Source organism: Oreochromis aureus, linkage group 7 (assembly GCF_013358895.1).
Source record: "Oreochromis aureus strain Israel breed Guangdong linkage group 7, ZZ_aureus, whole genome shotgun sequence".
NCBI classification, from domain to species: domain Eukaryota; kingdom Metazoa; phylum Chordata; class Actinopteri; order Cichliformes; family Cichlidae; genus Oreochromis; species Oreochromis aureus.
Window position 1 is genome coordinate 64,566,291 of NC_052948.1, and position 27,296 is coordinate 64,593,586.

At 43.8% G+C, this 27,296-nt stretch overlaps 1 protein-coding gene across 1 annotated transcript in view; it reads right to left on the reverse strand.

Annotated features, from left to right (window-relative positions):
* immp2l (inner mitochondrial membrane peptidase subunit 2) overlaps nt 1-27,296 on the reverse strand; it is a 181,731-nt gene that overhangs the window by 133,014 nt on the left and 21,421 nt on the right. Inside the window, exon 3 of the mRNA XM_031733256.2 lies at nt 16,965-17,068. Coding sequence (XP_031589116.1) covers nt 16,965-17,068 — 104 coding nt within the window. The remainder of the gene's footprint in view (nt 1-16,964; nt 17,069-27,296) is intronic.

A 27,296-nucleotide genomic window follows, 5' to 3' on the forward strand; every position in this document is an offset into this window, starting at 1 on the left:
TGGGCATCATCCAGCCTTTTTTCCTGTTATTCTTATTTCTTAATTTTGATCATTGTTTTAAGGCAAACTAGCAGCTGATATTTAAAAAAGGTTGAATTTCACAGTAGGCTGATGGTAAATGGACCGACCGGATGACAAATAGTCGGGACATCATCAGATCATCTCTTTCTAAGTGGGACTTTGAGCTCCGCCTGAACACCGAAGCACTCCGCTCACATTTGTATTTCTTGTCATTATCCTCTGAAGCTTATTAAAGACGACTGCTCGCTATAGAAACACTCACATTTAATTTCACACCTTTCTACCTCAGCTTACATTCACACCTCCCTCTATGATAATTAAATCACAGACGCACACTTTAGTCACAGTTTGCACTGAAACCATCATTTCAACTTTTGGTATTTCTGTCCAGTGTGTGTTCATCTTTATTTGTTTACATGTTTGTTAGTCAATGAATGCTGCACATCACTGATTTACCCGTCTGTGTTTACTGAGATTTTACACACTCTGGTACTGAACCTTTGAATTACTGAATAAAATCAATATTTTCTATTAATAAAACACAAAAAAAAAACCCCAAAAAAAACCAAACAGCGTTGCGTTGCCTCATTGAAGTTTGCTGCATTCGTTCATGCACAGCTCTCTGAGCTCTGCAGCAGCTCCATTCTTCTCTCCTTCAGTCGTTCTGTTGCAGATCTGCTGCTGTGCTTGGATCTTTGTCCTGTTGATGACCCGGTTTGGTCCAAGCTTCAGCTGTGGGACACACGGCCTCACACTGACTCTACAGAGGAGCTCATGGTCCACTCAGATCATCATCCCTCCTCCACCACGCTCACCATGGCTGGTAATTTTCCTCTTAATTCCTATGGAAGCAGTGAGTGCGGACTTGGTTTTTAACAGAACTGCAGAGTCGTATCAGAAATGCCTTTTTCACATGACGGTAACTATCAAATCTCCAGATATGCTGTAGCATTTTCGACAGATCACCGATTCCTAAGGAGACGATTCACCGGGCGACACAACCCGTCTCGAGATTAAGCCACACGGTGAAAAATGCCCACAGCAGGCTGAGATGCAGAGGACCTCTTCCTGCTTCCTCGTCAGTTTCGAGGAGATAACAGAAGTGAAAAAAGGAAATTTCCAAACACCTTAGAAACTATAATTCATCAATCATCCCAAATCGTTCTTGCTGCAGTCCAGACATGCTGTACGCATCAAGTTATCTGACTCAAATGTCACACAGCAGAGGGTCCCTGCACGTTTGCTGTTTGTGCTGATCTCACATGAGCAGGAACCCAGATTCTGCTCCTGCCGACACTCGCTGTCAGTAAAGATGAATGTTTGAGACCTCACAGCATCTACCAGTGACATTACAAATTCCCCCCTCTCCCCGCCTCGCTGCTAGGCTTTGTTGCCCGAGGTGTGGTCCTCTCCGAGTCCTCGGAGAGCCCGAGTCACTGATGTGACAAACAGGCCTCAAAGGTTTGGCGTGAAGCCTCCCGCTGTTATCTTTCATCTGAGCCGGGCAGCGAGGAGTTTGGAGGTGATGCGCCGCTTAAACGATGAAATATGACCCGTAGCTCGAGGCTGCTTCGCCCTCGACCCCCTCCCGCAACAACATCCACCTCTCCTCGACAGCCCTGCTTTAAACGTGACGAATGACAAAGGCGCACCAAGGGCAGCTCTGTGGCAACACAAGGACCCCGAGTATCGTGTGAGGAGTTATCCTGCTAATCTCTTAATAAAAAGCGACATGCGGGCCTCAGCTGGCCACGCATTTATATTCCACCGATGCTGTGAAAGTTTCACGCAGCCTCTGATAGGGATGACCCACAGTCTGGAAACTTGAGCATCAAATCGTCTTCTCGTGGCTCATGAGGCGAGGGCACGCAGAGAGGAGGAGCCCACGTGAAGCAGATGAGCGCTCGCCTCGTCGGCGTCTCGGAGCTTCTTTCTTCTCGCTGCCACTTCCGTTCGTTCTGTGCGCTCTGTACCAGATCTGTCAGTCACATCAACCTGGCTGCTTCCCCCTCCTCCTCCCGTCTGCACAGTTTCAGCAAGTCACCAAGGCAACGGACGGATGCTGCTCTACCAGTCTCCTCTTCCTCCCCTCCCCTGACGGCAGTCATCAGTCTCCCGCGGCCGAAGCAGAGGCAACGCAGACCTCGATTAAAACGACTGGTCCTTTAGGTGATTCACACGCTGACATTTCAGTAGCAGATGGATGAGGGACGGACGCTCCGCCACGTCGATTGGGAAACACTCACTGTTTAACGGCAAAGAGCGCCACTGTCACTGTGCGTTTGACCGTCCAGCACGCGGATGAACCACATTCATTCATGTTGTGAACTGATTGTTCGAGCTAGCTCAGTCAGTCTCAGGTTCACTGGTTTTATACAGACAGCCTGCAATCATCTTGTGTTGGGGTGAACTGTCCTTTTAAAAGTAAATTTACACTCTTGCCTCTGGCCTTGGTGCCATTCATCCAGCTCGATTATTTTAGTGCAACTTCCTCAATTTTGGAGCCTGTGGAAATGAAACTAGATGTTACTGGATGGCTTGTTAAACGGAGCAGAAGTTTCAAAAATCATGACTTCATTTCTTTCTCTTTGCAGAAATTGCATTTAAGAACAACTGTAACATTACTGCACTTGTAGTTTGGCCTAATTTTAGTTCTTTCCATTTCTATATTAAGTAATGTTGGTTTTTAATCTTTGCGTCCTGTCTGTTTGAATCAAATGGAGATGCAGGATCTTCCTTGGACACGGTTGCCGCGCTCTCTGTATTCCCGTCCAGACCTCGAGGGTTTGGGCGTCCAGGAGGCCTCTTCTTTCCATCCATCAGCCTCCTGGGGTGTGACTGGCATTTCCACCTTCTTTCATTTGGACGCCAACGATTTCCTGTTCCTGAGGCGTTGATTTCCATTTGCATTGTTGATGGACGCGCAGCCTCTCACCAGGAAACACCAAAGTTTAACACTTTGCTTCGGTTATTTGTTTTAGCCCCCACAAAGCAAATCAAGCACATAAAGTTTGTATAATCAAATGAATACACATCACATTTTTTCCTGGCCAAAACATAACATTTAATACAGCATGTGGAAGTTGAGGAATATTTTTCTTATTTGTAATGGTAAAAAAAAACAAACCCCAGGCCCATGACAGGTGACCCCTCACACCCCGCCCACCACTTGTTTGACCCGCTGCCCTCCGGTGGGCACCTCAGGTCAATCAGGTCCCACACCTCCAGCCTCACTAACAGCTTCTTCACCCGGGCCATTCAGACTGTTAACAAACACCATCACCCCCCACCCACCAATCTGAGCCACGGCCTGAGCGACCCCCATCACTCAGGACTCTATTTACAGTCTTTTCTTGGCACTGTTCTCTTTTGACTGTGACACACACGGGGTGATATCTGAGAAAATCACAGAGCACTTCCAACGCTGACTTGGATGTTTTCTATGATTAAAGTGGTGAATGGATCTAAAACAAACAGAGTTTAGTGTAGTTTTAGTTAAGGAACCACAAAGACATCCACAGATCATTCACTGTTCCAGTTTTAGTCTCTGGTCTTAAAGTGAAATAAAAAGTAAAATATTAAAATGTTGTGAGAGAAACTGAACAGAGGCTCCATCGGATGCAGATGATTCTGCCGGAGGTCACTTCCTGTTAAAAGTGAGTTTTTCCTTCGTAGCAGGATGTCGGATTGTTCGGGTTTCTCTCTATTATTGGACTCTTTACGCTACAACATGAAGTGCAATGAGGTGACCGTTGTTGTAAACTGGCACTATACGAATAAATAAACCTGAATGGAATTTATTAGTATTGATGGGAAATCATTTCCTGGATCGAATTCAACCATCAAAGCATAAAATACAAAGTAATGCAGAATCGAGTGTGGTGATGGACGCAGAGAGAAAAGCTTCATCACGGCCTTCTGAAAAAAATCCTTGAAGGTTGAATCATCCATTTCAGTCTGAGATTCAGGGCTGAGCCACCACACATCCAAAAATACAAACTGACCATGTGACTGCTCAGCGCCGGCCATTTATCAAAGCTTTCACTGCAGAAAAACAGGTGAAGCTAAACTGAGTGTTAGAGCAGGCTAAGCTTCCAGTGAGCAGGAAGGGGAACGCAAGCCCATCCTGGGTCTCTGAAGCCCGACTACCTGCTGCAGTGACGTGATAAAAACAAGCACCTGACACACTGTGATCAGCACATCAGAATAGAAAAGCCTCTCAATGTCATTGTACATGTACAACAAACTTATGGACGCCAACAAACAACAATATTGTTGCATTTTCTACTTTTTGCTTCAAATGTCTTCTTTGCATCCGTGGAAAAGGAAAAACCCATTTCTAACTGGTTTAAATGTTTTATTTTGTTCGGACACTGGAGGAAAACGGTGAGAAATATTGAGATGAACACGCACTCAGTAACAGCAGCAAATATCTAAACTTCACTCGCCTGTCATCTCATCATCAACAGTCTTACCCCAAAATCAAAGAAGAAGAATCTTAAACAGCTTTTGTGGAAAAAAAACAGTTGAGCAAAGTCACAAATCCATAAACCCACATCCATGTTTATGCTTCCACTTTAATTCCGACTTAAACCGAAGAACATTAAGCTGAAGGTAATCCTCCGAGCGCACGGACGCCATCAGCACGTCTGCATGCAAGAGCTAAAAGCCAGCATTAAAAATATGATCTTAAATTTACTTTATTTTATGTCATTTTAATTTGTCATCATTACCTTGAAATGAGCTGCTGGGAGCTGTGATTTAATGGAGCGCTGCTACGCTGCATATTGCACTGCAGTAAATTTCTCGCCTCTATAAAACGATGTATTGATTCAACAGTAAAACTACACTCAAAATTCCACTTCTTGGTTCTATAACTCAGGCATATAAAAAGAAATTCCTCCGCTAATTCTTCATGACGTGTGGCTGCAGATGATGACAGAGTGAAAGCACACATGAAGGTTTAGAGCAGGACTCCTGTGCAGCGCGTGTTCACACTTTCTGTTTAATTCCCAGCTCTGGTTTTAACGCAGCATCACCACAGGATCAATTAACGTAACTGTGTTAAAACGCTGGCGACACAAAGCCTGCTGGGAGCTCGGGGGGCGGGGGGACGCCTCCTGGCAGCAGAGGAATTAGCCTGGATCAAAGCTCGTTTCCAGCGCTGGGTTAAAGGATGTGGAGCAGCTGGGACTTCCAGCTCATCGCCACATGATGAGCTCAAACCGTCGTGTGTGGCTTCCTTGCGTCTGGCCTAAACAGCGCAAAGGTGCAATCGCCCTGAAATCCTTTGAGAAGGAGTTTTTCTCAGGTGTAGCACTTTAACTGGAAGCAAAGCACACACCCATGCATGATGAGCACATGACTAAACAGAGCCAGCAAACAGAAACGCCTTAAACTGCAGAGTTACAGCTGAACTCAACTCTCCTCCGGCCCTACACTAATAAAGCGCTCTGAGGTGACACTGGGCTGGGTTAGTCACTCTGTGACGGCATCCACATTTCAAATGTGGGATTTTTATTGTGTATTTATGCCAAAAAGATGAAACGACATCCTGATAGAAAGAACTTTTTTTCCTTTCTTTTCCCACCTGCTTCCTTTAAGTGTGTCGCTCCCTGCGGCGTTAACATACAGCCTTCATCGTGCCCTCAATATGTCAACTGACTAACGGGTGCTGGGAGGGAGAGATCCACCACTAAACGGGCGGACGAGGAAACATTACACATGGATGTAACTCCCCGCTCGCTCAGGTAGGAGAGCCGTGTGCCGCTTTGATGCCAGTACGAGATACTGGGAGAAAAACAAAGAGGTTGGACGCTGATGACGTCTCCCGTATTAGCCAGCATGCAGAGAAGAAAGGACGCAGACAGAAAGAGAAATAAATGGGTTTGCCTCCGAGAGTTTTATCTTTTAATTGCATCAATATCAGGCGTGGATAAGCATGTGCAGGCAGGACATTATGTTTTGTTGTATTTAGCACTCTCCATTTCTAATAATTACTTAACAAACCATATGAGTCTCATCGCACGGCAACTACATGGCTGTCTGAGGAGACTCTGAGGTTTTGGTTAGACCCTGAATGGAAGTAGTTCGACAGCAACAGGTGTGTGACTTTACTCATTTATCTTGGTTATCAGTCACAGTTACACCTGTAATCATACAGATGTCTGATTACACTCTTTGATTTGATCGGTAACTGAAGTACCGGCTGTAGGATGTCCAATCAGGGATCTCACAAGGAGACAGCGTGGTGACCAATCGCTGGACAGCAACCAGGCAGGTCAGCAGGAGTGGGATGCACAAATACTTTGGGTCGTAGACTTGCTGAATGCTGCTCGTGAGATTTTTGGATTCATTTTTTTATCCAGCTGTGGCTCAAAGAAAGCTCGTGAGTATTTCAGAAAGACATTCGATGAAAAGCTAACATAAATGTAATGATTCACTTCTGCACTTATAACTGTACAACATATTTCTACTGAATATTCCTGTGAAAACACATAACCTGCAGTTAAAGTAACAGTTTTCCAGCCTGACGTGTTTGACTCAGTGACGTAAAAGTACTCACTGTACGTGCCAAAGTCAGGTCCTCAACAGAAAGCCATCATTGGTTGCTCTGGACTCTGAAATTAACAATCCATTAGCAGTAGATACGAGCACTTAGAGTTTAAAAACGACCCAGCAAGTAAGGACTGTAGGCGAGAGCTTTGATTAGTGTGTTCAGTGGTATTGTTAGGTTGAACAGGCATCGGGGAGGCTGTGGGAAGATGACAGTTAGCACCTGCCACAGGCTAATCGCACGGACAGGGTGAAGCGGGCTCTCCTACTGGTGTTTCAGGGAAACAGGACTCACTAAAAGCCACAATCTTGAGATTAACCAAAGTCAGTGATAATCCATCTGTCAGTGCAACAACTGGGATTAACTTTTGATTCTTCATCTGCAAAGGTAACTGAACCTGAAGGTGGAGACAGATTCCACCTGTTCTCCATTTATAATGACAGCTGTGTCTGTCATTACGAGTTCTTTGGTTTAAAGGACGTTCAGCTTCAGGTTGTTCTCTGAGCCCCAGCAGGACAGGTTCTCTACCTCCGCCCTGTACGCTGTCTCGTCTCCATCAGAGATGAGCCCAACCACGGTGGTGTCATTGGTATACATGATGATGACGTTGGTTGGGTGGGTTGGTGTGCAGTCATAGGTGTACTGTGCAGTGGGGGCTGAATACGCCCTGTGGGGATCAGGTGCTGAGTGACGGGGGCACTGATTGAGAAAGTGTTTGATCAGGAGATGATGACCGGGGGGGATCTGAAGGTAAACAGCACATGTGTACAGAACACATATATGTACTGCATGTATTATATATATCAGGTGTGCTCCCAGCAGGTAAACTGAGCTGTATGTCTCATTCACTGCTGAGAAGCTGAGAAGTGTTTGTGCTTCTTTAAGACTGAAACCTCTGTGGGCCCATTTAATTAACCCACCTTTAATACCAGTTTAATGGAAATTAGTTTCAGCATGGACTCCATGTGCCGTCTCTCAGATTTGGGTCTCCTGCTATTCTCCACCAACTGTGCTATAATTATACTTTGGCAGTGGGACAAAGAGCGGACTCTGGCTTGTTGTGTTAGCATAAACGTATGTCAGCATTTCACTCTGCATGCTTACATGCTGTTTGACCTAAATGATTATTTACCATCAACAAAGACACATAATTAGCTGTGAAGAGTTTCTCGTTTGCGGACGGCAGCCATTACTGAACGCTTGATGACACTTAACGATCAAAGCAGATGATTGGCAGGTAAGTTCTGAACATAATCTTCAAATTCATCCATTTATTATGGCGAGCTATGCTAATAAAGCTTGACTTCTGGAGATGAAGACTGAAAACAATGAAACCATGCACTCGTTCTAAAACGAGATCTAAAACATTCACTTCTAAGTTTTCATGGCCGTGTGATGAACTTCATCCAAGTGTCAGTGCAAGAGACCTTTAATGACAACCTGAGACAGATGAGGAGGAACGTCACGAACACTTTAAAATCCATCATGTTTGTCTTCAGCAGTAGACCACAGTAACGAGGTCCCTCCGCTCTCTGGTCTTCACTGTACTACACGTGATTATTCACTAGCCAATTAGCAATCAGCAAGGCCATAAATCTGAGCTCTAAGAAGATGTGAATACTTCATTTCCTGCTCTGCTGAACAGGAATCGGATGAGAAATAAATATATAAACGTAGCGGGTGAACACAGACACCGCAGCCGTTCCGCTCATTTCCTCGCTCGCCCTCTCTTTTATGAAATGTGTTGAAGGAGGCAGCTGCTGTCTGACGCATGACAGCAGATTAAACCGTGTGAGAAAATAAGACAAAATGTGTGAAGCTGTGCGATCGTACCGTGAAGGTGTAGTGACTGCCGCGGGGAAGTAAAGTCCAGTTAATTTGGTTTCCATTAAAGTGAGTTTCAGGCGCAAAAGTGGGAAAACACAATTTTGTTATAGAAAAATCTAATGTTCTTTCAGGTTCATCTTATGAGTGAAATCGTGTTATTTTTATGGTTTCTGAGCCTTAAAGCAGAAATCCAACATTCGGTTTCCTCTTTCTGTTTTTGATCAAACAGCTCGTCTCGGCCAACGCTGCGTTAATAAAAGCCTTACATCCACAGTAAGCACCGCCTCCTCGAGCTTCTAGCCAGTAATCTGCGATTACTATTAAATCATGTCTTTGTTATGTAAACAATCACATTTAAAGCAGTAAATACTACAGTGTGTAAACAGGCGTATATCAACCCTACTGATGATGTTTGAACTTCTTTGTCATTCCCAGAACATCAAATATCACCAGTTTGTCAAAGTCGCTGGTTACCACCATGATGAGAAGAATCTGTCACAGTTGCACAGGCAGGCTGGGTAAATGTACCACGTGTGCATGAATACACCAAGTTACTTTGTGCACAGTCCTCAGTCTTTTGCACTGTTTGGTGTTGCACGCCTTTGTTTTGCAGTTTTACACATAGCACTTTATGTAGTCCTGTGCTGACTGTCTGTCATATGTAGCACCGTGGTCTTGTTTCACTGTGTACTGTAGCTCTGCACACGGTTGGAATGACAATGAAGCCACTTGACATGAAGTGAAGCTGCTGTTGGCGAACGCCTGCAGCCGACGGCGCTTGCTTCTTCTTCTTGTTCTCGTCTTTGGCCTGTTGTTGCCGCTGGTTGGTGGTTTTTTGGCAGCGTTACTGGTGGTCGCTGTTGTTGGCCGGTTGTGTTGGTGTGTTGTAAGGTTGCGCTTTGTGTGTCAGTGCTACCATACATGCTTAATGCATCTATATTTTTATAAAAATCTACAATGTTTTCCTCAACACAATCAATTTTTGACACCTCACAAACAAGACATGACCAGTAATTGAATCAATTAAGATCATTACTTAATTACTATTGAAACTTTCTTGTAGTCCAAGATTGGAATGAAACAAACCAAACAACCATTAAAATACAACATTAAATCTCTTCCCCGTTATCGGTCTCTAATGTTTGAGCGAGTGCAGCTAACTCACACGTTACCATTAGCAGCCTGCAGGATGACATGCGTCTGCTGCCCATCAGCACCTAATGTGTCATTTTCCTGCTATTTTCACTTGGAAACACTCAACCCATTATTTCTATTCAATGGGGCAGAGTGACCTGCATTTAATATGGTTATAGGAACCTACTGGTATTTAGAGGCGGCCACCTACTGGTTACATGTGTGACACTGATGATAAGTAATAACAGTCATTTAAGGCTGACAGCATGAGAAAAGAGTAAAAATCTACCTGAAAGGTGAAATGGTTTTAAAAGCACGTCACACATCTGCTGAGCACCACTCCACGACGATTGGAGAATTATTACTCCACAGATACTCATCTTAGTGCAGGGATATGAAACTTCAAGTGAATCTGAGAGCACGAGTCTTTTTTTTCCAAATATTAGGAGGCAGTTCTTCCTAATATGCATTACAGTAAAAGACACTCTGGCTTTATTTATGGCTGAATTCAGCTGATAGGTTTTTAAGTTAATGAGGAAGTACTGCAACATAGTTTGCATACCTCCTGTTTGACCAACGACGACCAAAACATCGTGTCAGACTGGTATAATTGGTTCCCATTAAACATACTTGCTACAGTGTTGCCATCATGGCCCGGTGTTGGTTTTTGCTGTCATGTTTGATCAGGGCACGTCCTTCACTGAGGACATTTGTCCAATCAGAAACACAATTTATGCATTTATTACTTCCAGGCTGGACTACTGTAATTCTTTATTATCAGGATGTCCTAAAAACTCGCTGAAAAGCCTTCAGCTGATCCAAAATGCTGCAGCAAGAGTACTGACAGGGACTAGAAAGAGAGAGCAGATTTCTCCTGTTTTGGCTTCCCTTCATTGGCTTCCTGTTAAATCCAGAATTCAAAATCCTGCTCCTCACATACAAGGTCTTAAATAATCAGGCCCCATCTTATCTTAATGACCTTGTAGTACCATATCACCCTATTAGAGCACTTCGCTCTCGCTCTGCAGGCCTACTTGTTGTTCCTAGAGTATTTAAAAGTAGAATGGGAGGCAGAGCCTTCAGTTTTCAGGCCCCTCTTCTGTGGAACCAGCTTCCAGTTTGGATTCGGGAGACAGACACTATCTCTGCTTTCAGGATTAGGCTTTCTCTGTATAGTTTTTACCTTACAATATAAAACACCTTGAACGACTGTTGGCCGTTGTGTTGGTGGTGGCTGTTTTTTTGGAATCTACAGATGTGACGTCTGCCGAGACAGAAAGATTCAAACATTTTAAAAACAGCTGATTTTAAAGATTTTTTTTAAAATACCAATAAGCTGATAGCATTGTTTTTGGTGACCAACGAGACTGGATAAGACGAGCTTCCACTAGAAGAAAATGATTTATACTAAAAGACAAAAACATTGTACACAATCTGGGGACTCTGTTTGAAATATGTGGAAAGTTGAACGGACTCTGCAAGATCCAAAGCAGCTTTTTGTAATTTTATGTCTCAAAATTCATCCTACGTGTCGACTTTTAAAATAAACGGGGCTGTGGACATCCACCCATGTTAGTGTGCTGATCAATGAACACCTCAGTTACAATACTAAGGTTAGCAAATCCAAACAGCTTTTAATTTTCTTTGAGTATGAGTGAATATCACTGCAGTAGTGTTACAGAGTGACCCCAAGATTTCTGCTGTGATTCGCCTCTTTTAGACGAAGGAAACCTTCCTCATGCTGTGGCAGCACGAGGAATACTTCACCTTTTTTTAAACAACATGCAACAAAAATGCAATTTGTTCCAATAACTGTTATTTCAGCTCCTTCAGTTTGAACTCCTTCAGCACACAAGCACAGCACTCATTTCTTTGATTCCCTTCGTTATTTCTGCCGCGCTGTTTTCACCGGGTTTCTTCTCTCCTGTCATTTGCATCTGTATTTGAGACGCTTATAGAAACCCCACAGGCTTTTTGCTTCCTCACCTCAACAGTCTACGCCTCATTCCTCAGAAAATAATAATAATTTTAAGAAACAACTAAATGAAATAAATAAATAAGTGAGACTTTGACATGTGTCCTGATCTCTGGAGACTTTGGAGAAAGAGGCATGTAGGTATAGAAAGAGAACAAGAAAGAGTCTTTGCACAGCACTGAAACGACAATGCTTATTAAAAGTAACTGTTGAAGGATGAAACGATGCTCAAAGAGCTGCAGAAGGGGGAAGATTTTTGCTTCCAATTTAGTTTCACACCTTAAAAGTCTCCGTGTGCCGTAGGTGCTGAAGATTACAGACGTGGGAATGAAGCCCGTGATTATAACAGTCAGGCTTACATTTCATCTCATTACGATAATAACCAGGGAATGAAATTAACACTCGAACGTCCTGTTGGGGAGCCCGTGAATACCCTCAGGAGCTGAGACACACGTCAAATCTGTGCTGCACAAACTGCCACAAATCAACACATTGGGAAGACGTTTCCACGCGTCCTCCTCTAACAACACCGGCAACCCCCAGAAACACGACATGTAGATTTCAGCTCGCCATGACTCAGCAGAGAGCAGACGTGTAAACAGCACATGTCACAATGCAAAGGCAGGCCCTTCTCATTTCATACCATCCACATACGTGCAGCCTCTAGAATCACACTCTCATCGCAGGGCATCAAAACCAACATGGCAGACGGCGCCGGCGAGCTGGTAGTTTGGCACACGGGACATCAAGAGGAGGAATTATGTGTTAAAGTTATGTAGAGGCTACCTGCCCCTGAACCTAACAACCTCAGTGACTCCTTCATATCACGCCTGAGATTCTTTGTCATGACCTCAATCTGTTTTAAGTCCAGACTTCAACTCGTCCGCTCCGAAACCTTCCTTTTTTCGATCAGAGGTGGACTTGCTGCTGTGTTTTGGATCATTGGGCTGATGGACATCATCCTCCTTCGTCAGAAGGATGATGTCCAGCCGTCCTGACGCAGCAGAGCAGCCCAGACCATCACACCACCACCACCTGCTGCTGCTGTGATCTCTTTATGAAACGCTGTTAGTTTGATGCAGATGTGACGAGACTTGAGTGTCTGTAGATGTTGTTCTGGGTTCTTCTGTGACCTCCTGGATGAATCGTCGATGCTCTTAGAGTAATTTTAGTTGGTTGGTCATTCCTGGGAAGGTTCAGCACTGTTCCAGGTTTCCTCCATGTGTGGATAACGGCTCTCACTGTGGTTCTCAGGAGTCCCAAAGCCTTAAAAAGTCTCTGTGACCCTTCAGACTGATGATGTCACTGACTCTGGTTCTTTAGATCGTGGCGTGATGTGCTGCTGTTTGAGATCTTTCAGCCTGCTTCACTTTATTTTTTTCAGCAGGTGTGACAGAGATCAGGTTGGGTCTGGATTGTGAAATTGAACTCGTGCTGTATTTACTCGGTTATCTTTTGTCTGATATTAAAATTTGTTCGATGAACTGAAACAACATAAAAGTAAGAAATCAGAATGTGGCCAAATCCTTTTTTCACAGCCCTGTTTCTAAACTTCAGCATAAATCCGACATTAGTCACAAGTTTATCAGGTTGTGTCTTGCTTCATATTTGTGATATTTGTGTTTTATTCTTACTCGCAGGTTAGGTTCAGACACCAAAAACCTACATCAGGTTTAGGAAAGGCCCAACATTAAACAAGTATAACCTGTACTTACATTTTATTTATATATTTTAGCATCCTCTCCTTCATTATTTGAGTGTTTTGTTAAACTCAGAGTATTTCCAGTCCGAGCTAGAAAAATAAGAACGACAGTGAAACGTTCGACCAGGTCAGACTGACCCACGACTCGTGATTAGGATCTCCAACTCTGATGCCAAGAATAAAACCTCATGAAGGTGATTTCAGGGAAACTACAGAACACAGGACTTCATAAAACAGATCACCTGACCAGCTGCAACAGTCTTTACTTGACATGATTCCTCTTCACTCACTATGTGTTAACAGACCTCTCTGCATCGAATCATATCTGTTATTAATCTCTGTCTCTCTTCCACAGCATGTCTTTATCCTGTCTTCCTTCTCTCACCCCAACCAATCACAGCAGATGGCCCCGCCCCTCCCTGAGCCTGGTTCTGCCGGAGGTTTCTTCCTGTTAAAAGGGAGTTTTTCCTTCCCACTGTCGCCAAAGTGCTTGCTCACAGGGGGTCATATGATTGTTGGTTTTTCTCTGTATGTATTATTGTAGGTCTACCTTATGATATAAAGCACCTTGAGGCGACTGTTGTTGTGATTTGGTGCTGTATAAATAAAGTTGAATTGAATTATTTCAGGTTTCGTTTCTCTGCGTGTCTCCAGTTGGCAATGCAGACGACTCTTTACAAAAAGGACGTCAGTCTGCAGCTGTGTGACTGTCCCCTTTACAACATGAACCCAGCACATCACAAAAATGTAACTTATTAAAGGGACTCATGCTCAATGCTCATTTCCACTTCCAGTTCATAATCATCATATATCTCACACAGGGTCTCACAGCCCCTCAGTTTATCCTCCATTTGACATGAGCAGTTGAAGCTCCTCTGCCTTTATGATTCCCCTCATAAACAGAAGGCCTGACCAGCAGGTGGGTGGGTCTTCCGACCACATCTCTCCCACTCATCCAGCTGTGGAACAGGATGTGTTTGACAGAAAATAAGGAAAGTTGGAGTAGATCGCCTCTAAAATGTAACAGGAGGAGCTGGGAGTTGGTAAAAGTGACTCTTCTCACCAGTGTTACACCCAGTTCACAGACAACAGTACTGGGATGAATTTTCGGTGCTTTCCTGGCGCTTCTCCAGGCTGCTGAACCTGAATGGACATCACTTTGCCTCTGAGGCAAAAGTCTGGAGAAGTGGTGAGAAAGATGCACTAAGTTCATATCTAACTAACTTTGGGTTGGGGCACATGTCACCACCGTTACCCGATGATCCAGGATAGCCGTCATTAAAGCTTTCAAACCCTACAAAACAAAAGGAGCGTGGGAGCACGGGACTCCATACGTCATTCGTGTCGCAGATTTATAACTCGCCTGAAACATTTCTTCCCCGTCATGGAGAAAATGATGTTTTGCACAAATCTGTTCCGAGGCCGCTCAGAGGAAAATGGTCGAACGTAAAATCAATCAGGTTTGTAATGGTCTTCACCAAGAGCATGACAAACAGCCACGGAAGCGCCGAGCTCTCCAGAAAGAAAGGGACGCAATCGCTTTCCTTCGCCAGCACGTGCCCAACTTGAGAGGCCTTCTGTAAATAAGACTTTACTCTACGGACCGGCATATTCCCCCGAACGATCTTCCTTAAAACGAGTGCCAATTACAAGCCCGAGTCGGTCTCGCCCGCAGCGTAGCCGCACGTTTGAAATTTAAATCCGAGGCGATGTCGGAGGATGATAGACGCGGCTTTACGAGAGATTTGAACACAATCCCCAGTGATGAGGTGAGGCGATACAGATCACTTTCACATGTGGAGGACTCGCCATCTGCTGCTTTGAGGAAAAATCCTCCTCTTCTTCAAAGGGCTGCCACGTAAACAGGTGGTGATTTAAGATTGGAAGACAAACAGAGAAAAAGGCAGAGATGGGAGGAGGGCTGAGGTGCACTGAGCTGATAATGCCACAAAAACGGCAGATCGAGTCTAAATGTCAGAGAGATTCTGCACTCAGGTGAACTTTACACGACCAGCGTCCCCATTTCCCTTTCCATCTGCATATGCCTGTGCAGCTGTGTGATGCTGCTCTGCCTGATCGCCCCCCTCCTCCAGAAAGAGGCCTCTTTATGCATTCAGCTACAATATAGGGGCTCAAAGTGAGCAGCACTCAGACTCAGATTAAGCTAAATTAGGGTTCGGAGCTGCTCTGCTCTGTGCGCCGACAGGAACACACTTTTAGAAACATCTCTTTTCCCACAAAAGCGGCGTCTCTCAAACAGAGAGGAGCTGCCATCCGGGGGAAATCACAGAGGACGACTTGTCTTCCTGCCTCCTGTCACAGATTGCCTCAAATAACAAAAAATTAGGGAAAAAATGACAGAATCATCGTCATGCCATCAAACAGCTGGAAAAGGCTGTCAAATCTGTCAATTTCACTGTGTGAAATCTCAGTTTTGTGGGTCTCAGAGCAGCTGGAGGGACTGCTGCTTCTCCGGTTTGAACAGGTTGAATCAGTGTGTGTGACGCTCACAGGAACATCGATGGAGCGGAGGACGTCTGGGACCGAGGACGGACGGCTGAGACATTCCCAGGCTGCACGCGTTTGCCTGCGCACAGAATACGCAGGAAATCCATATAAATGCAAAACTCACCACCTCCCCGAGTTACCAGACTTACAATCCTGCAACGTTGTCCAGATCTTGCATTAGACGGATGGATCAATGGACCAACCAAACTTTCCAATCACAACTTGTATAGCAAAATCATCAAAAGTGGTTTGGCCTCCAAACCTGGAGGAACATACCGTCCACAAACCCATCATCTCCTTTGGCAACAATAAGCTGCACATATAACGTGGAGAAACTATCAAATAACAACTTGGTTTCTAGCTAAAACTTAAAAATCGCTTCCAGAAATCCTTTTAACTTGCCTGCCTAGAAACTCTTTCTGCTTTAAAAATGTCACTTTTATTTAAAACTCTTTCCACGAGCAGGCGGGACCAGCTTCTGACCGCAGAAAAATTCACTTGGTTGATGTTTTTCCCTGAGATGCATTTGCAATTTGTTGTTCAGCGACTGAGTGTCTGTTTAACAAAAGGAAAACGCTGGAAGAAAACGTGCATACATCCCTGCTTTAATGTGTTTCTGACTTTGAGGCTGCAGTGTGTTATCACAGCTATAATCTAGCCGTTAGACCAACGGCTCAGCTTTGACGCTTTGACAAAAAAATTATATTAGTTTTATAAATGACTCATCTCCTTGTAGCCATGAAATGTCAGATAAAGAGCGCTCCTATTGTTCTCGCTGAGCTAAGCTTTCAAAAGCAGCCGCCATCTACAGAGAGAAAAACAATATAACAAATGTTGGGAACGCGTTCTCCATCAGAGCTCGTGAACTTTTAAAATACTGCAGCCGCTGTTAATCACAGTGTTTCACTTGATTTCTCCAGCAGATATTTGTTATCTGTCACTTTCAGATCATTTTGACATGCTGGTTTTTTGTTGTCCTTTTCTTGCAGGTATTTTGTTCAAATATACGTCTTTATATGCAATGATGGGGTTGAATATGAGGCTGTGAAAAGGCTTCTGCATCAACACAAACCCAGCAGCTTAACTTTGTAGCAGTAGAGCAACTTCTAAGACTTCTGAGACTCCACGCAAAAACAAAAGACGCACCGGGAGTTTTCGTTTACATCATCACCACCCGATAATTTCTCAACAAAACAACCATTTTATGCACAGATTGTGTGTCGTTTGGTTTATTTACTCACACAACAGAGACGATGTCACCTCGTTGGACCTGGTAGTTTCTCACACTCCAACGATTCAGCAGGACGACGTCACACTTGGACCCCCCCTCTGGGTTGAGGAATGGCTAAACACAGAACCACAAACACAGTTTATAGAAAATCACTGTTCATAGATGTTATGTGTGTGTACACTTTGCATTTGGCACCAAAGTCTTTGCAATAACAGGAACCTATTAATTAAAAATAATCTCAGTTCTTAACGTCTTTTCCTGGGGTAGCACTAAACTGATTGGGAAAACCAGTAAAATCTGGCTAATAGCAAAAGTTTGTGGGTGTGGCCAAAAATCTCTCACGTTCAGAAGCCAGTCTTTGCCTTCTGTGCAGTTTTGAGATCTATGGTCAGAACCTGAAGCCGCTGAAAACTAGCCGTCGAACAAGAAGACTAGATTGGAGGGAGAGAAGCCAAATTAAAAATCAGGTATGGTTTATGACAGCGGTCCCCAACCTTGAGTCGTTTGGTACCAGGCCGCGAGAGTTGGGTGTGAAATTTATGGTTTTCCGGGTTTTTGTCGTTATTTTTTATCACTTTTATCGTTAACTCTGTTTCCCTGGGTCTTGTCCTGTGTGTTATGAATACTTTTTTTTTTTTCAGGTACCGGTACCGGTTTTATTTTGTTGTATTTATACGCGACACCTTAAAGGCCGGTCTGTGAAAATATTGTAGGACATAAACCGGTCCGTCACGCAAAAAAGGTTGGGGACCGCTGGTTTATGATTTTAGTTTAACTTGATATGACCAGAACATCACTTGGTGGGAGAAGACGAGCACACGGGAGCCATGCCTGGTGAGGTTGGGTTGTTTTTAAATGTACACTGAGCAGGTGAGAGATGGCATCAACACGGTCCGGGTCATTTCTGCATAAGGCCACGGGTGCCGGCTCTGCACGGATAGTCCGACCCCAGGGCGCGACCTCGGGACTCGGTGCAGTCCAAAGAAACAAGCAGCATTCAGCTGCTCACACGCCGGAGCTAATGGACCAAGTCTGGGTTTGAGAGCTGTGGACTCTTCTACTGAAAACTCCTCCATGGTTGGATCCAGAGACTGGACAAGGGCTGTCACAGCAAAGACAACCACATGAAAAAGTCCATATGACACGTATGAGTCCTGTTAGTCTTTCATATGATGTATACGCATTCACTGTTTGAGGGAAAGTTTTCTGTCTTTTCCATACGATTTGGCAGTAACATCTAAACTTTCCCCCCATCTCTTTCTGCAATCCCAGAATTACTCCACGATGCTGAGATTGGGGGCTTTGTGGGGTCCACACCATCTGTTCCAGGACTGCTTGTTCTTCTCTGCTTGATGATAGTCCTTTATCACTCTGGATGAATGTTGGGGCTCATTGTTGTGCTGCACAATGCAGCCGAGATGATCCCACACGTCCCCGATGGATAAGAATCTGAGCATCAGATGCATATAAACTTTTTGCACAGCAGTGCGCATTATCTACAGAAGTTATTTGGCCTCCCGCAGAGTAAACAGCAGGCACCGTGCTCTCACACAACACATCAGCACAACCGGTAAATAGAAAGGGAGACACACATCCGTTGGCGAGAAACTTGATGTTTACACAGGGCAAAACTTTTATTTGGTTTGCTTTAACAACTGGCGATATCCACACACAGCCTACAGAGTCCCAACATTGACCTGGAGCCACAGCAGCACCGCCACGAGGCCGTTCCTCCTCATTATTCACCAGGTAACACAATTAAAGATGTGTTTGCTAAATCTTTATTTAGATTAAAATGTTAACGTTTACCCAGAGGTCAGTGCCAGGGGGTTATCTACATAAAAAAGGTTTCTCATCTGAAGGCTGGGCACTGTTAACAGTTCAGGGTCAGCTCTTGTTGCCATACAGCTAAGCAATAAAAGCAGAAAGACACCAGACCTACAGACTCCATGTAGGGGTTTAAGGTCGTTGGTATACTGTCTGAGATGGTTCCATTATTCTCACACTGCCTGTAAATCATCTGCTTCATGGATGGCACCAAACAGCACATCTCCATCCTCTGCAGCATCTTCACCTTCATTATTGTGTTAATCCACCATTTGTCCACCCATCAATCTATTATTTGATGTTTATCATGCATCACAGTCAGCGGTCAAAGCAGAGAAAGCCAAGCCTTCCTCCCCCCGATACCTGCTTGACCTCTTCCAGCGTGTCCTAGTCCTACTCCAGGGTCACCTGCCAGTTGAGCATTCTTGAACACGTCATCTAGAGGCAGGAGATGCTGAAGCATCTGAGTTGGCTCCATTGGACGTGGAGGAGTAGAGGGTTTGCTCTGAACTCTTACTGAATGACTGAGGACCCACCCCATCTCTAAAGCCGAGTCCCTTCAGAGGAAACCCAGTTCAACTACTCAGGGGTAATGATACAAGGTGAGGGTAGGACCTTGGATCAACCAGTACAGGGACAACTTCAGCAACCAGTACAATTGTTTACAGTCTGTGCATTTACATGTTAAGGTAACACCTGCATCATAGAAAACTTGAATGTTGCCACTAATAACTAAGATACTGAGAAGAGATATTTTACTGTTATTTTATCATTACATCAGAATCATATAAGCGTTGCATTAAAGCATTTATTGAAGCTATTGACATTACATTAACGTTTGTATTACAGTGATTGTTATAACCTCATGTTAATCTTCTATTTACAGGTGTTGGTATAATCATATAATCTTTCATTACAGGTGTAACCATGATCATCTTTATACATATTGCCGCTTGGTGCTTATTATGGAGTTGTGCTCGTGTCAGTAAGGGTTAAAAGCTACAGTCAGCGGGATGTCTGACTGATCTATTGAGGCTCTACGTCACGTAGAGTGTAGAAGGCCGCACATGCTTACAAGACACATCATGTTATTTTATGATCCTTTATTTAGATATATCTTTGGTTAACCTTTAAGTAGTGTGTATTGGCAATAATTACTCATTAGTTCATTTATGTATCATCATTAATTGTTACTTCATTAGATAATTTCTTTAGGCTGTCGGCCTTATGTTACAACTTGTATTACAGGTATTGTCATGATTCCATATTAACATTTTCTATTACAGGTGCAGTGATAATCCTTTTGTATACACATGCATTGTATTTTTGTGCTTGCCAATGAGGGGGCGTTCCAATACCCTGATTTTCATAAAACTATTGTTGTGTGGTTTTCGGTGAGAGATCTGGTGCTGTCTGCGTACAGTGTCCCATCTCCCACACGTGTGTTCATTAAAATCATCGTTTGACTTGACCCGGCCGGACCAGTGTTGTTATTTTGGTTTTCCTCCTGTATCCATCCCCAATATTTTGAACCCATATACACATAATTCTGTAACAATTAAAACCCAGTTTCAGCCGCTCTGCATCAGTCCCTGTTTCTTCTGCTCAGCCTCCCCACAACCTGATGACTCGGTTTTACTTTGAATTATCACCCCACCTTAATGAGCTCCCTTATGGTTATTATAGCAATGTACTGAAATATATGTGCTGCTGATTTATGGATGGCACAACTCTGCATACGGCACCTTCAGGGACATTTTCTCCCAATACAAATGCAGCGAGTTTTAGAATTAAACTCCATCTGAGAAATACCACATATAACTTTCTGATGCCAAATGTAAAACAAAACCTATATAAGAAAACTACATGTGTCAGCTCTTTACTTGGTGCAGCTGCTGGATTTCAGTTCTAGTTGGGTCTTAATTGAAAATGTAACTGCTATGTAAAGCCAGAAAGTTTAATATCAGGCTTTAAAGGGGAACATGCATTAGTGGTTTCATATTTAAGCCCATTAGACGGAGGAAATAATGTGTTCTCGGATCGATCTCCTACCTTCCAGGCAGCCATTGTTTCGGTTTAGTCCAATAAAGCATGAAAATCAAGTTTCACAGCTGTGAACAATGGCTGTGATTCAGGTCTTCTTATTATTTCACATTTCAGAGTCAGCCACTGGTGAGCTGCCCAACTTTATATGCTGGAGCTAAGATGTGGCTCCTAAACTGTCTCTGTAAGGTTTCTGTTGTGAAGGTTTTACCCTAAACTACGAGTATCTGTGAGCCTAAGGAAGCAGTTGGTGCCTAAATGTAACGAGCAGGTGAATGAGTGACAACAACCCAAACCAAGAGTAAAGAAACATCAGAAAGCAGCACAAAAGTTTCATTTAAGAAGAAGGCAGAGCTGTCAGCTATGGCCTTATGAATCTATGGGAAGTCGAAGCTTGTAGATCTGTAAAAACGGGGCCGTTCTGGTTTTAGGTGAAGAACCACAAACCTTTTTGAGGTCAGCCGTCTCCAGAAACCACTCACAAACACAGAATACACACTTTCCCCAGCAACTGGCTGCTGCCAGAGCGTCACTCACCAGTCTTCATGAACTGGGTTTTACCAATCAAATGGACGGCCAACTACTCGCAACCGGTCAGGGAATCTGCAGGTGGATGATCTGTCGGCCTGAATGACGGGGCCCTTTTAAGAGCTTCATGCCACATCTGGCTCACACAACACCAGCTGTAACCCACATGAGACTGACCAGGTCATGACTGTTCATTCACAGCTGGACTGCACAGCATCGTTCAGAGGTAACGGAGCCACGAGTGCCAAAAGTAGCCAAAAATTGTTTGGGTGATAAATCCTGCCAACAAATAAGGTTTCCAAAATTTTGTGTTAAAGAAATGATGTTTGAGAGTAAAGACAGATCCCACGTGGTTAGTTACAGTCAGCTGGTCTTTAAACCAAACATTTCATCTCGCCGTGTTATAGAAAACAGAAAGACGCTCCGCATACCCGTGTCCTCTCAGACAGCTCTATCACACGCTCGGCGATGACTCGCCCCCCCACCTCCTTCCCTTGTCTGACACCACTACAAACAACAAAATCATTATTCTTACAACTCTGTTGGTGTCACTTCATCAGAGGATCCATGCGTGACGAAGCCCAATCACACCAGCACGCAACATGATGCACGGCGACTCTTTCATTTAACAGTACGTGCGCAGGCCGTTCCACGCCTGCCGGGTAATTGATAGAATATCTCTTTTCTGTCAGACCCAAAATAAATATGAACGCTGTTAGCCGGTAAGTTCGGTTTATCACCTAGAGATGGATACTTCACCAGCTTCAGCCGCTTTTATATTTCACAATAATAATAATAATGTACTGATTGTGAAAGTGCTGAAGTGACTCTGCTTTTATAGAAGATCTGAAAGACTGCAGCTGACTGATCTGTAACTGACCGAGAGCTCGAATACAGACACACTGCGGCCTGTTATGATGCAGTGACCTCTGTAAAAGGGAAATTACCTCCTCGACCCTGCAGAAACCACCTGTGGGTTTATCATTAAAAATGCATGTTGCAAAGAAGACACACATGCTTGAATTTTAAAGTCTAAAAAAAGCTGCAAAGTACAAAACACTGCAGGGAACGTCTTTAAACAAAGGTCACTGCTGTACGCCACGCGTTCTGTGCGGCACGCGGACTCTTCCAATAAAAGCGTCACCAATGAAGGTTCAAGTATTTTACTATTTCCCCATTTTTAGTCCGTCGCACTCACGCAGGTGCAAGAAACCCGAATCCCTGATGCTTGTTCCCATGTGTGGACCGGATGATTGATGACAGCTTTCACTCCTGCCCATCACTCCTGTTTTCTCTGGTTACCTGTCAGGTTATGTATTGATTTTAAAAGGCTTTTACTTTCCTTTAAAGCACTTTATTGTCTTAAAACAAGACTACCTGTCTGACCTACTTCAGCCTTGTGATCCAGCCTCTCGGGTCCTCGGGCACTTTGAGACTTTTGGTTTGTTCTAAAGTGCTGAACACAAACTTTTAATGGGACAGCGTCCAGGTTTACTGGTTTGACTATTAGAAAAGTTAGAGAGCAGCTCAGAGTGTTGAGATCTTCACCCCCAAACATTTCACTCTGCTGATACGAGTGCTGTTTAGTTTAATGATTTTTTTCCCCCTCCCCCAGTTGCTTTTTGGGTCAGTATCAAACATGACGCCTTCAAGCTGTAAGCTAAAATGTTCACACTGAAGTTAATGTTCTGGGTGGAGGGAACCGATTTAACAGGTGTGTGTGGAGCTTTATGTTCCAGTCGCAGCAGGGAGACCGCAGCACGACCAACGTTACTGCAACTGTGTCCAACCAACATGCAATCTTCTGGCCTTTCAAATGTTTGCTTTGAAGACGGAGGTCAGACCTGCGACCTCTCGCAGGGAGTCGCAGTGAAACACAAAGTCAGTTAGGAGGAAGTAAAGCTGTGACCTGCATATTCTCTGGATCCAAAAGCAAAAATACACGAGTGTGTGTGAAAGCTGTAGCATGATGACAACAATGATGCTTGTAGTGTGAAACAAGCCTGAAACCAAAAGATGTTTCTATAAAAGCAGATTATTTAAGAGCATAAAGGAAAGCTATAAAAGTTAACAGATTTATTAATGTCACCAGCACATCTTTTTAAGCCCGTCGGAGCGTACACGCTCTGTTTTGCGTAACTATTTTTAAATGCCAATAAAATTGCAACTCATAAGATAGCGCAATAAATGTTTTCCATATGAAACATACATTCAACTTGTTCCAGGTCACGGTCTCATCCACAAACGGCTTTTTGCAAAAATCGCATAAAAAGCGTTGGCAACAACAAAAGCATTGTAATGCAGAAACACGCTCTGTCGATCAGCTGTTCATAGCACTTCCTACACTGGAATAAACATCAGCGCGAACTATGGCATGGCCGCCATTACCTTTGAACACCAGAAGTGACGTCATTTTTCATGGGAAATGTAGTTTTTTCCCTGCAGGGCCTTTCAAAGGTTTACTGGTGTTTTTGAAAGTCATGTTTGACTTTACGTCTTTCTGTAAAGTTTCTGGGAGGCTTAAACTTAAATTTCACTGTTGGAAATAGTTTATTTTGATCCATATGCTGGGGTTTTTTCCAAATTGTGCAAAATAATATTTATTTTCATTTTTCTTAAAGTCTATAAAAATTAGTGTATCTCAAAAATAAAACTACAAAGACACTCTAAATAAATTTCCTGTAGTTGGAAACTATTTTAGGCAACTTTTTTGTATTTATGGTTTTGAGAGATAAACCTGTGAAATCTATTCTGTAACTAGAAATATGTGTAAAAACCAAATGGCAGTACAGCAGGTAAACATGTAAAGATAAGCTCTGACAGACTTGGTTCTATGGTGGGCTTTAGTCAGGTGACAGGTGTACCCCGACTCTTCAGGACACACCTGTGATACAACTACGTGAGCTAACTATGTATCTGTAAAGTTGCTTTTAAATTGTCTGAATTTTTACTGGGTTTTTGCGAGCAGAGTGCCAATCAGGGAAAGACGAAGACTGTAGACTTTACCTGCAATACCAGCAGCTCAGGTGTGTTTGTTTCTTTGACTAAATAATTGATGCGGTCTCAGGAAAACTGACTGATTAGTACGATTTTCTTTTTATCGTTTGTTTTTTGTTTGATCGATTTTCTAATAAATAAAACAATAAGAAAACAAACAGCTGAGGTGAGACGTGAAACTACGTTTGCAATGATAGAAACCTGAGGCGCTCACACCAACTCGGGCAAACCCTGCGCTCGACCTCTCGGGCTTCATGCAGAGAAAATTAATTTATTAAAACATTTAAAAATAAGAAAATAGCTGAAAGAAAACTGAAGTCTTTGGTTTTACACAGTTTCCTTTTTCTTTGTCATAAATTAAGAAGTCGAGCAGGACATGATCACAAACACACTCAGGAGGCTGGAAAGCACTGTTTCCATGACAACAATCCAAGCACTGCAGAAAGGATAAAACAATCTGAGACTTCACCTCGCACTGACTGGAATTAATTTCCTGTTGACTTAGTTCAAGATTAAATAAAAGCATTAATAACATAATCCTAACCCAGCTCTCACCTTCAAACACAGCTGCAGCTGAACATTCAGCCACTGCTACAGGGGCGAGGTGCACAAGACAGGTCCTCACACTGCAACTGTGTATACGGCTTTATGACACACACACACACACACACACACACCACTCGCTCTGTGTGCTTTCCAGAGCCTCGGTCTCTCGGTGCTCTGCGACGAGGCTGCTGCAGAAGTCTTTTTCTAAACATTCAGCCGTTTGACTTCAGGGAAATGTTTCCTGCAGAATCAGCAGACTCACTGCTCTCACTGTCACGGCCGAATATTGTGCAGACGTGCTCTGGCGTGCTGTTAGAAGAATCTTTGGTAGTGTGGGTTGCAGAGTGGTGGCTCCACAAATCGAGCTTGTCCCAGCGTCAACCTGCATGCTCGATGGGATTGGGACAGTTTGTAGGCTGGTTTAACATCTTTGACTCTCATTTGTGTTCTTTAATAAGTTGTTATAGAGCATTTTGTCTGTGTGGAGCGCCATAATGCCGTGATAGAGGGTACTGTAGGTGGGTGGTCACTTTCATTGTAACAGCAGGATCAATGAAACTTTGTCTGCAACTTCACTTCTGAAGTGAGTCCTGCTAACCAGCGAGGCTAAGCAAAAGAAAATGAACAGCTTATACAGAAGGAGAGAGTCATGCTCTGCAGTAAACGCAGAGCAGCGGGGGGGCAGCCGCTCATCCTCACTCACCAAACAAACTCTCCTGACCTGACCGACGAATCACAGAGCTCGGCCACATTAAGACTCCACAGCAGTCGAGCGCTGACATTTCATACGGCTGCCAAGTTTTTGTATCGTTGCCCCATTGTATCTTACCAGTAAAATGTCATTATAGCATCTGATTTCACCCAGAAGGCAAACATTTTCTGCTGGAGCGGATGGAGCCGAGCGGTTTGACGTGGGTTTCTCAGACAGCCATGTTTTTTGGTCCATAGAAAGTCTACATTTATCCAGAATGTACGGCATATTGGTCCTATACAGCTATGAAACTAGACAGCTTTGGAAACACATGGATTTGGACTTTTTTGACTACATTAGTTTCATTTTGTCTTTTTGAGGCTTCAGCATAACTACACTGCAACTTCTGTGTCAAACCTTAAAGGCCAATATCATTCTGGATTGTTAGCACAATGCTAGAATCTTCCCAGGAGTTGAAGTTCCAGCAAATCTACCAAACTTCAAATCATGCAGTGCTCAGTGAACCTGCAAAGACACCCAAGAGCTCCATCTCAGACTCTCAGTTAGCATGTTAAAGGTTAAAGTTCATGGGTGTACAACTAGAAAAAGACTGAACAAGTATGGCTTCATTCTCTCTAAAAAAGAACAAATTAATGAAGAAACCACAAGACTTCTGGAACAAACAGCAGCACGTTTGGAGGAAATGAAACCGTTATCATCGCGGTGGTGGAGGGACGATGATTTGGGCTCCGTGCAGTCACTGAAAGGACCATGAACTTCTCTGTATACCAAAATATTCTAGAGTCAGATGTGAGGTCGTCTGTCCCACAGCTAAAACTGGGTCAACGGTCACCACCACTGGTGACACACAACACCATGATGGACTCAAATCGTGCAGTGCCCGTGAGGTCCCCTTGCTCATGATGTTAAAGTGGAAATTGATTCCAGGACTTCCAGTTATGCTGCTAACACATCTTCGGCTCTTTGCAAGCATCTGCACAGACAGCATGCTAACACTAAGCTAGCCAGCTAGCTAAGACCCAAAGTGAAATTAAAGCCGAGTGAAGGCCGACCCTGAACTTCAACAGGTAACAAATGGATGAGCAGTCAGGCTGCAGCATCCGTTTGTACCTGTTTCTGAAGTAAATCATCATCAAATACAATAACCTCAGTTTTATCTGAATTAAGAAGCAGGTCTTTATGTCTTTAAGACATTCCTGGAGTTTAACTAATTGGTGTGTGTTATCTGGCTTCATGGACAGATAGAGCTGCGTGTCATCTGTAGGGATGGGAATCAAGAACTGGTTCTTTAATTTTTATTGCACAAAAGGATGAGAGTGCGACGGTAAAGTGGAGACTGCTCCAGGACAGAAACAGCTGCATTATGCTGCTACAACAACTCCGGCTCTTTGCAAGCACCTGCACAGACAGCATGCTAATGCTAAGTTAGCCAAGAGTGATGTGAAAGCTGAGTAAATGCTGACCCCAGACCAGCACCGTGATAAAGTGACCCGCTGCTGAACGTCAACAGCTAACAAAGGGATGAGCTTCTGTTTCTACCTGTTCATGTTTCTACAGTAGAATCACCATGATGTTTGCTCTCTTTGTGCAAGAGAAAGATCACGTGTCCTCATTAAGATAGAGATTTGTGTTGGTGTGTGGGGCTGAAGCCTGTAGGTTTATATTGTCTCATAATTACCATTTAACAGT